At 34.1% G+C, this 12,073-nt stretch overlaps 1 protein-coding gene across 1 annotated transcript; it reads right to left on the reverse strand.

Annotated features, from left to right (window-relative positions):
• Window positions 1-2,751: 2,751 nt before the first annotated feature.
• Window positions 2,752-6,068, reverse strand: LOC107782152 (peptidyl-prolyl cis-trans isomerase Pin1). The gene is made up of 2 exons (XM_016602996.2): window positions 5,715-6,068; window positions 2,752-3,079 (listed from the first exon to the last, which is right to left on the reverse strand). The coding sequence occupies exons 1-2, from the start codon at window positions 5,944-5,946 to the stop codon at window positions 2,955-2,957; spliced, it is 357 nt and encodes a 118-aa protein (XP_016458482.1). The 5' UTR covers window positions 5,947-6,068; the 3' UTR covers window positions 2,752-2,954.
• Between the last annotated feature and the right edge of the window lie 6,005 nt (window positions 6,069-12,073).

Raw genomic sequence — 12,073 nt, forward strand, 5'->3', positions numbered from 1 at the left:
CTCTCACTGCAGAATCTAATTGGTTAACTTTTTTTAGCTTATGGTGATAGTGATAGAAGGATTTGAGTCACCACAGAATAAAGTTGTTAAATTTTCGTTTGGTTGGAATACGATTTATACCGGTATAAGTTATGCCGGTATAAATTATATTGAGATAAGTTATGCTGGGATTGTTGTTTATTCATTGATTGGTATATTGTATTAAGAATGACAATTGCATAATTTTTAAGAAAAATATAAGTTATACGGGTGCTAATTACCCCACCTTCTATAAGGTATAAGTTATCCCAATGTTAAAATTAACACCGAAATATCTTATACCTGATTTGCGAACCAAACAGAATATTAAGGTGATATTAAATTTTTATACCATTCTTATACCTTATACCTAATACCAAACGATCCCTTAGTAATACATAATACTACTGTATTATTTTAATTAATAAAAAGAAAATTGACCCGTTAATAGCTTTCGGCGATTTTTTGGGTCAAAATAACATATACTCACACAATTTAGATTCTCGAGATGGCCATGTGACTTTTGCTTATGCTAAAGGGTCCCGCAAATTTGGTTGATACTTGATAGTATAATATTTGAAAAAATGATTGTATAGTCGCTCTCAAAATAATAGTCGAATATATATATATATATATATATATAAAACTTTATATATTTTTTCGATTACCGAATATAAATAATTTCTGACGCGAACTAATATTGATAATACCTTTGATATTTCCCTCACAAGGGTGCGTCAATGGACCAAAACTAATTTCCAACTTTTGTCCTGAAAATATGTTTGTGAGACTTTTTTAATTAGTTAAAATTATTTGTTTCTCTAACTTTCTGTTAAAAATTACATTGTACTTCCAACCCGGGTGCTGGGAGTGAGTTCGACCAAATTCAGCAACTTTGATTCGAACCTTGTATTTATCTTTGAAAAATTATTGATTATATATAAATTATTTATTTAGAATCCAGTAACTTAAAACGAGTAGAATCACGAACCCATAAATTTAAAATCTTGGTTCCGCCTCTGCTTACAACTATAGATATTTAATATTCTTTTCTTTTTATTTCAATTTAATTCTTTAGATGTCTAGGTTGGCAAGTACAAGGAAAGGGTGGAAAATCAAAATGATTGTAGTAGTTGTACACATTCTTGTGGAACACTTTTGAGAAATATCGTTTGTTCTATATTGTAAAAGTAAAATCGTTGAAAAGGAAGAGAGGGAAAATTTTGGTGGGGATTTGGAATTGTAGCAATTTACACCAAGCTTCTCTTTCTTGTTAAGATTAACATGTTTGATTCCTTTTGGATGAAAGAAAGAGATATAAGCAATGTTCATAGCCACAAAGCTTATTCAGAATAAACTTGATTCTACTTTTGTTTTTATCAACTTGCACTCTCGTACACATAATCTATCTAAGTTACAAAGAAAGCAAGCGATAAACATTGACTTGTCCATTCATTCTGTTTGATTCCTAAATTACTTATTGGACCAATACTTGTAAATTTTCAGAAGCCGAATACTACTTTGGTTGACTTGAATTTATCAAAGTAATTTTTTTTTCTTTTAAAAAGGCATGACAAATGACAAGATTTGAGATTAGTCACCTATCCTTCTCAAAGTACAGTCATTGTACAATATGATATTAGAATGCTTCTGTATCCTTGAAAAGATAAACGAGAAGAAAAGAGGGGATTGGCATGAGTCGGGAGAAAACTTACTCACACTCGATATTTGTACTATATTATATAATATGTTATGGTTAAATCATAAATTGTATTGGGGGTAATTCATGATTAAATAATATGACTGTATGTATAACCACCAAGATTTAAAATCTAGTAGTACTACTGTTAAATCCCCTATGTAATTGAAAACACAAAATTTCTTAATTTTGCATATAAAACCAAATCTCACACATCATGAGTTTGGTGTTCAAATCTTTTATCAAGTATGGTTTCTAAAGGTTATTTAAATTCTCATCATCACGAAAGAAGTGTTATATGAAGAATGTTTTTCTGTGCTTTTGGGGCAGCATCCAATAGAAAATAACAAAGGAAAAATCACTCTCAAAATTTGGCAATTTTGGTCAAACTCGCAAGTTGGGATAAGAACGAAGTACGCAGTCCACACGTCGTTAAAAAACTTCCAACCAGGGATAACAGAACAAAGTACTCAATCGACATTACAAGACGCAATTCATCAAGTTGAGAGCCATTTAGCACCAATGAAATTGGCTTACAAACATATGGACAAGGAAAAAAGCCAACCCCCATACGCCCCACCGAAATTGGTCCACAAACATTCCTTTTTCTTTTCTTTTCTTGAATAAAGATGATATTGGAACAAATTCGCACATAACTTATAGTAGTTCATAAATATCTGCTACCTCCTACTAGGACAAACACTCAATAACTGCCCACCAATGCTTAAGCACTTGGAGAAAAAAAACTGTTTTTTTATCTCTACTAAAATTTGAACCCTAAATCTCCACGATTTACCACAAAAATTCCTCGTTAAGAAGACCTTATCACAATGCAGTTCATAGAGATTGCCTTTTAATCACTCAAACGACAAAATGAATCTAATCATGAAAATTGCTGTATTAAATGACATAGAAGAACTTCCCAGGATGACTTTTCAGTACATTGAGTACCACCAATAAAAACCACAAAAAGTGAGCGCGCTGCATCAAAAAGTTTCTTAAGCGTGCCACAAGTCAAGAAACTCTCAAACATATGGCTAAAAACGTTTATAAACATCAAATTACTAGTCAAGCATTTGGAGACGTATTTGACTGATAATCCAATCAAATTTTATAAGTTTGTTGCGGCCATAAGACGCAAGAGTGGGAAGGGTAGTCTTTGAGACACAAAATAGAAAGAAAAGACGCGTTACAACTTGCAATTGCTCTTGAATCTATGGATACTTCTTCTGGTAAACTAACCAGTTCTCAGAATAATGTGAACACCACTGTCAGTATCAATGATGTCACTGATCTCACCAACCTTCAGTGCAAAAGTTGTATCTTCAAATGGTTTCTGCATCTGCCCTCGGCCAAATGGACCTGTACATAAAATGAACTTCATAAGCATTCACCAGTTCACCTTTGGGGATGCAGAAATGACATCAGAAGGCCATTAAGCAAGCTGACAAACTCTATTATATCCACAAAGATATATTTCTATCTTGGCACTTTGCAGTGTCAATGGTATATTATTCCAGTTGCAATCACCTTCTTTAGTGGAAAACAGTAGAGATAACCCCTACCCTCATGTTTTGTTTTCGATAGCAGCTGGCTAGGGGTGTATTTTAGATTCATTATTTGGGCTTTTTGCCCTTTACCAGAGATAAAGACTTAGTTGACATTTACAGAAAGGGGCATACAAGAAAAACACAGAAAAACTAAGGGTTAAGGAGCAGTGCTCTATATTGGGTTTGTGATTGCACATTTGCCACCTTGCCTCTGTTAAATTTTATGCATTTAGAAAACTTAGAAACCTGACAAAACCTTTTTAACCCGCCTCGGTTAACAAAAATGTTATGCGGCATCAAGCAATTACTTAATGCAGCGATTTCTATGGTAAGAGACTACAAACCTTGACAAGCTGAGAGCAAGCCAGAAGATTGACAACAACACCCAACATGACCATTATTATAACAAAAAGCAGTTTCTGACCAGAAGTATATACTGAATGACAATTTTAGCCTTCAAAAGCTTTAGAAGAATCAGATATTACAAATTGAAATGATTCATAGGATGAATGAATGTGACAGCTAAGCATATAATGTTGTAAAGAGTATAATGATTTACAAAACAAAACATTTTATAATATTAAAATTTTAAAAGCAAATAGCAAAGATCTTTGAATAGTAAACTTATGTAGCCAAATAACATTATTCGACTGTCAAACTAAGTAGAGCCTGAACAGAAGTGAAGCTAGGCATCAAACAAAGTAGAATACAAACGCAGAATTTTTAGAACATTGGCCAACCACCACAGTGAAACCAACAATTGTGGAAGCCAGTGCAAGAAGAGCACCAAAAATAGCAATTATATGTAGCTATAGGAATTTTAGTTACTTTCGACTAGCCACAAGTGATAGACTCATAAAAATCATACAAGATACAGAAAATGATCTGGCTTTACATTTGAATATCTTTTTTGATAAAATAACCTTTACATTTGAATATCAGAAATCTTGTCAGAGGAGCAGCTTGATAATAGAACAAGTTACTTATAATAATGCTAAAAATTACTTTTGCAATCTTACTTCCGAAACAAGCTTATAGGATATATTGCTTTCTTAATGTCCTTACCTCTTTAATCTGATAACTAAGAACTCAATCAGCTATTGCCAAGTGGAGAACTACAGGAATGTGCAGAAAAGGTTTGAACAAGATTGAGTAGGTTTAGGGATCACACTTTTCCTTTTTAGTGAATGATCTAGATCACCACATTTTATCCAAAATGATTCACTTGCTTTATCTGAGAGGGGGTTGCATCTCCAACCTATAGCCATTGTTAATTAGTGTCAACAATACCCAACAGACAAAGAAGAAAAGAAATTAGATTAGTATCACATACGGTGCACTGGCTGTCCAGTTTCCTAATCTAAGAGAATAGCAGCCGAATATCACACTGCTGAAGGCTTATAACTTTATCCACACATGTACGGTATAAGCAATAATCTGTCTGCTTCTATTGCTGAATAGTACCAAATGACCTCAAGCTGCAAGAAGATGTGGACAGAAATCTTTCTCATGGTAGAAAAGTCCTCATAATTTATATCATACTTTTCACCTACAAAGCAGTTCCTTTTTTATTTTACTTTTTTTGATAACGTGGTGTCCAGGCCAGCTTGCACGCACCTCGACTAATTATATGGGATACCTGCTAAAATTCCGTTTTGAATTTCCAAAGAATAAAAACTAGCGCTTCCCGTCGACTTACAAACAAACAAAAGACTTATGATTTGGCGAACTCACTCATAGCAACTAGCACTTTTCTTCTTCAATACTTGCTTACTGGCCATTATAGAAAGGGTGCTATACTAAAGATTTGCGATATAGAGGGCAAAAGTTTTAACCAATTAGTAGATGCACATAAAGAGGTGGAGGGGAGATGGCATGTGCAATTTGAACAATATCGGTAGACATTGTTTGCTTGAGAAATGTAGCAAAAACGTGGTTGTACTATCAATCAAATATAAAATTCTATTCCACTAACAGCAATTTACCAATTATACATGTCTTTATTCAGTGAAGCTGTCTCAAAATAGTAGTAAGAAATTATGCTTATTCAATAACAAATGTCCAGTTCCCTAAACATTAATTCTTCACTTCCTTTCCTATTTCTTTCTCAGTATAGCTAATAAGAAACATAAATTGAATTTTACCCCCAAATGAGTGAAGGACTAGCTAAAATTCAATACGTTTTGATTTTAGCAGACTAACATCAAAGCTAATTACTACTAATAACCGATCAAAACCCAGCATAGTCATCTTCCAATATCAATCAATTAACTACGCACCTCAATCTCAAATTAATTGCAATTAGGTACATGCATGTATTTTAAAGCAAATTAACAATTTTCTAAAACTAGAAAGTTCTTTAAATCTCAGATCTTAATCCCTAGAAAAGCCATACAAATCTAGAACCAAAAATAAAAAAGACTCCTAACAAACACATAAGTTATTACCGAGATCGCCACCGCGTTTGGCGGAGCTGCAATCAGAGAAGCGAGAAGCAACATCTTCGAACTTAGATTTGCCGGAGATGATGTCATCCCGAAAGGCTTTGAGCTGGGTAACGGCGGCGTCTCTGGTAGTGTTAGAGATAACGCGACCTTCTGGATCTTTCCATGATGCTTTGCGTCTTGACCCCTCGTGTTTTATCAGTATGTGCGATGCCCTCACTTGGTTCGACGCCATTTTTATCCTCTTTCTTCTCCTACAAGATTAACACACTATCGCCGCCGGTATCCGCTTTATTACTAGTAGCTGTTTTGTGTAGTTCTGTAGTCTCTGGGAAAAAATTACTCCATATTTACACCAGCTCCAATAAATAAATCGTTTTGTATAAAGTATATTCTTAATTCATTATTATCACTAATTACGATAAATTAATACTCCCTCGGCTACACTTAGGGGTCGTATACGAATAATGCTAAATAAGGTGCATTAGTAATGCATGAGTTAGTAATGCAAGCATTAGTTATACAGAGATTATTTCTTATGCATTGTTTGGTGTGGTGTATTAAAAATTAAAATGCATTGCATAATTTTTAAGAAATTTAATTGTTTACAAAAATGCTCTCCATATTCTTTAACTTAAGGGACTTAAGGATAATTTTATTTTTAACCATGCTAATGCATGCATTAATAGCCTTTGTATAGCTAATGTCATGGTTTTTTATGCATTAGCTATACATAGGATAATACCAAATATAGTGTATAACTAATGCTTGAATTAGTTATACATAGGTTAAAAACGTGTACCAAACAAAGCATTACAAATACACAAAGCTAATGCATACATACACAAAGCTAAGTGATTTTTGACTCTCTTCACACATATTAAGAAATTTACCTTTTAGTATTAATTAATAATAAAATTAATCTTATTAATTTTAATTTGCTCATTGAAAATATAACAAACCACTCATATGCTCTTTAATCCAAGGACAACTTTGAAAGAATAAGTTAATTTCTTTTTCATATGTGAAAAAATTAAATATTGTGGTTCACAAAAAGGCCACAAAATCACTTAAAATGGACAGGAGAGAGTATAATTTTGCTTATATTTGAGTAGTTTTTTTTTACTTGGGAGTTTTACTATGTTACGAGTCATTGTTTACAAGTGATCATTCGATCTTAATAAATTTTACTTCCTCCGCTCAACAATAAGCAATTTTTTGTTTTTACGGACTTTTTCAGATTTCAATAATGAATTGATTTTGTTTTGTCCTACATTGCCTTTTGAGTAAATAGTATTAGCGTATGTGTTAGGAGTGTTTTTCTGAAGAGATACTAAAGATTAATATGGTCAATTTCATTACTAATTAATATTAAAATGTGAATTTCTTAATTTGTATGGGAAAAAAATTACTCATTATGGACCAGAGGAATTAATCAGCTTTGTCAAAGTGATGAATATTAATTCATTGTGCAATTACTGGATACGCATGATGTTTTTAGTTAATTAATTAATATAGTTAAATTGTATAAATTGAAATAAATCCGTGATATCAGGATGTAAAGAAAAAAAAGTGCGACCAGGTCATGCAAGCATATTTATCAAGACATACTTATGTAAAAAAAATATATTAACAGATAATTTGCTAACCTCAGATACTTTCAAAATATTTGCTCGAGATGGTAGAGCTTCGTGCTGATAACGTGTTATAAAATAAAGACTATAAAGTAAAGACAAGTATATAGAGAAACTGATATATTATTCGAATTCAAACTGATGTACATAATGAACTGAAATCTCTTCTATTTATAGAAGAAAGGAAGCTGCTCCGTAAGCTGCTACTACAAGCTGCTGTGTAAGCTGCTACTACAAGCTGCAGTGTAAGCTACTATAAGCTGCTGTGTAAGCTGCTACTACAAGCTGCTGTGTAAGCTGCTACAAGCTGCTGTGTAAGCTGCTGCTATACCAGATATGGATAATCTTCTACTGAGAGCAATATTTATCCATAACGGAGTACTGAATGGATAAGCTTATTATACCCGGTATTGATAATCTTTTACCGGGGGTAATGTTTATCCATAACTGGGTACTGAAAAGATAAGCCTATTATACCCGGTATGGATAAACTTATACTAGGGGTAATGTTTATCCATAACCGGGTACCGAAGTGATAAGCTTCTTCAGAAAGCTTATTTCCAATATAGTACTAAATAGATAAACATATTTACGGTGGAGTCCCATATGGATAAGCTTCTTCAGGAAGCTTATTTACAACGGAGTACTAAATGAACATCCATAATATAATATATTTATAACACTCCCCCTTGGATGTTCATTAAAAGATAATGTGCCTCATTAAAACCTTACTAGGAAAAACCACGTGGGAAAAAAATTCTAATGAAGGAAAAAGAGTACACATATTTAGTAATACGCATTGTTAGGTGCCTCATTAAAAACCTTATAAGGAAAACCCCATGGGAAAAAACCTTAGTAAGGGAAAAAGAGTGCATCGCGTATTTTACTCCCCTGATGAAAACCTTGTTTCAAATATTTGAGTCTCCGCATTCCAATCTTGTATACCATCTTCTCAAAAGTTGAAGTTGGCAAAGATTTAGTGAATAAATCTGCTGGATTATCACTTGAACGGATTTGTTGCACATCAATGTCACCATTTTTCTGAAGATCGTGTGTGTAGAATAATTTTGGTGAAATGTGCTTCGTTCTATCTCCTTTTATAAATCCTCCCTTCAATTGGGCTATGCATGCAGCATTGTCTTCGTATAAAATTGTGGGTCTTTTCTCACATTCCAAACCACATTTTTCTCGAATAAAATGAATTATTGATCTCAACCATACGCATTCCCTACTTGCTTTATGAATAGCTATTATCTCAGCGTGATTTGAAGAAGTAGCAACAATAGATTGCTTTGTGGAGCGCCATGATATGATAGTACCTCCATATGTAAATACGTAGCTGGTTTGAGATCGAGCTTTATGGGGATCAGATAAATAACCTGCATCTGCATAACCAACAAGGTCTGCACTATCTTTGTTAGCATAAAACAAACCCATATCAAGAGTTCCCTTTAAATATCGCAATATATGCTTAATCCCGTTCCAATGTCTCCGTGTAGGAGAAGAACTATATCTTGCTAGTAAATTAACAGAGAATGCTATGTCAGGCCTTGTAGCATTAGCAAGATACATTAGTGCACCAATTACACTGAGATAGGGTACTTCGGGACCAAGGAGTTCCTCGTCCTCTTCTGGAGGTCGGAACAAATCCTTATTCACTTCAAGTGATCGAACAACCATTGGTGTACTCAATGGGTGCGCTTTGTCCATGTAAAAGCGTTTTAAGACCCTTTCTGTATAGGCAGATTGATGAATAAAGATCCCGTCTGCTAAATGTTCAATTTGCAGACCAAGACAAAGTTTTGTCTTTCCAAGATCTTTCATCTCAAATTCTTTCTTAAGATATTCAATTGCCTTTGGAGCTCTTCTGGAGTTCCAACAAGATTTATGTCATCAACATAAACAGCAAGTATAACAAATTCTGATGCCATTTTCTTTATAAAAATACATGGACAAATAACATCATTTATGTAACCTTCTTTCAGCAAATATTCACTAAGGCGATTATACCACATGCGCCCAGATTGCTTTAAACCGTACAAAGATCTTTGTAATCTGATTGAATACATTTCCTGAGATTTTGCTTCAGGCATTTTAAATCCTTCAGGAATTTTCATATAAATTTCATTATCAAGTGAACCGTACAGATAAGCTGTAACTACATCCATTAGATGTATTTCAAGCTTTTCATGTAGTGCTAAACTGATGAGATATCGAAATGTTATGGCATCCATAACAGGTGAATATGTTTCATCAAAATCGACTCCAGGTCGTTGTGAGAATCCTTGTGCAACAAGGCGAGCTTTGTATCTTTCAACTTCATTTTTATCATTCCTTTTTCGCACAAAAACCCATTTATGACCAACTGGTTTTATATGCAGGTGTTTGGACTACTGGTCCAAAGACCTCTCTTTTAGCAAGTGACTTCAATTCCGATTGAATTGCCTCTTGCCATTTTGGCCAATCAAATCTTTGTCGACATTCTTCGACAGATCGAGGTTCAAGATCCTCACTATCTTGCATAATATTAAGTGCAACATTATATGCAAAAATATTATCCACCACTATTTCAAATCGATTTAAATTAATCCCATCACCGTTCGAACTTATTAAAAGTTCCTCACTCACATGAGCTTCAGGTTCATTGATTTCTTCAGGAATCTCAGAACTAATCAGATTTTGGGTCTCTTCAGGGGATCCCTTCATAGTATCGTTTTGATCATTTGTCGATTTTCTTTTTCGAGGATTTCGATCCTTAGAACCCAAAGGCCTACCACGCTTCAGGCGTGCTTTAGGTTCACTAGCTCTCATGCTAGTAGATGGTCCCATTGGGACATCAATTCGGATAGACACATTCTCTGCTGGGATATGTGACTTAGTTATCCTTTTCAAATCAGTAAATGCGTCTGGCATTTGATTTGCTATATTCTGTAAATGGATGATTTTCTGGACCTCCTGATTACATATAGGGGTACGGGGATCAAAGTGAGATAATGATGAAACTTTCCATACAATTTCTCTTTTGATTTCCTTTTTCTCTCCCCCTAATTGTGGGAAATTTGTTTCATCAAACCGACAATCTGCAAATCGAGCAGTAAATAAATCTCCTGTCAATGGTTCAAGATAGCGAATAATAGAGGGTGATTCAAACCCAACATATATTCCTATCCTTCTTTGTGGTCCCATCTTACTACGTTGTGGTGGTGCTACTGGCACATATACAGCACATCCGAAAATTCGTAGATGGGCAATATTTGGTTCATGACCAAAAACTAATTGTGACGGAGAATATTTATTATAATGTGTCGGTCTAAGACGGATAAGTGATGCTGCATGCAAAATAGCATGACCCCAAACAGTAGTGGGCAATTTTGTTTTCATAAGTAGTGGTCTTGCTATCAATTGCAAACGTTTAATAAATGACTCTGCAATGCCATTTTGAGTATGAACATAAGCTACAGGATGTTCAACTTTTATCCCAACGGATAAACAATAATCATCAAAAGCTTGAGATGAGAATTCTCCAGCATTATCAAGGCGAATAGCCTTCATAGGATAATCTGGGAATTGTGCCCTTAATCGAATTATTTGGGCTAATAGCTTTGCAAACGCCAGGTTGCGAGATGATAGTAGACACACATGAAACCATCTTGAAGATGCATCTATTAGGACCATAAAATATCTAAATAACCCACTTGGTGGGTGAATAGGTCCACATATATCCCCATGTATACGCTCTAAAAAGGCAGGGGATTCAATATCAACCTTCATTGGTGATGGTCTAGTGATCATTTTTCCTTGATAACAAGCATCACAAGAAAATTCGTCATTTGTAAGAATCTTCAGGTTCTTTAATGGATGCCCACTCGAATTTTCAGTAATTCGTCTCATCATTATTGATCCGGGATGGCCCAAACGGCCATGCCAAAGCACAAAAGTATTTGAATCCGTAAACTTCTAGTTTACGATAGAGTGTGCTTCAATTGTACTAATTTTTTAATAGTATAGGCCAGAAGATAAAGTTGGTAACTTTTCTACAATGCATTTCTGGCTAGAAATATTCTTTGTAATACAAAGATATTCCCTGTTCATTTCATCTATTGTCTCTACATGATACTCATTTCGGCGGATATCTATAAAACTCAACAAGTTTCTTCGGGACTTGGAGGAGAACAATGCACTGTCTATAATAAGTTTTGTTCCCTTGGACAGAAATATTATGGCTCTTCCGGAGCCTTCAATCAAACTTATATTACCAGAAATTGTTGAAACATTTGCTTTTTCCTTATGCAAATAAGAAAAGTATTTCTGATCGTTGAATATGGCATGTGTTGTTCCACTATCAATAACACACATATCTTCATGATTTGTCTTTGATCCAAACATAATTTGAGGGTTATCCATATTCTTCAAAATAACATAAATAAAATATATTATAGTAAATATCATTATCAAAACATAACTTTTATTTATGTACAATAATTACATAACCATACTATTTATTACAAACAACACAAATTAAAATATTTACATTTCTACAGATTCACTACCGATTACATGACTTATTTCTCCTTCTGGAGTGCAAAGTAATCAGCTACATCCAAATGCATGAAGTCTAAATTATCTTCAGAAATAAAATTTGCTTCAGCATTTTTCTCTGTCTTCTTCAGTGAGGCTTGATAAAGCTCAACCAGGTGCTTTGGCGTACGACAAGTACGTGACCAGTGC

Source organism: Nicotiana tabacum, chromosome 7 (assembly GCF_000715075.1).
Source record: "Nicotiana tabacum cultivar K326 chromosome 7, ASM71507v2, whole genome shotgun sequence".
In the NCBI taxonomy this organism is placed as follows: Eukaryota; Viridiplantae; Streptophyta; class Magnoliopsida; order Solanales; family Solanaceae; genus Nicotiana; species Nicotiana tabacum.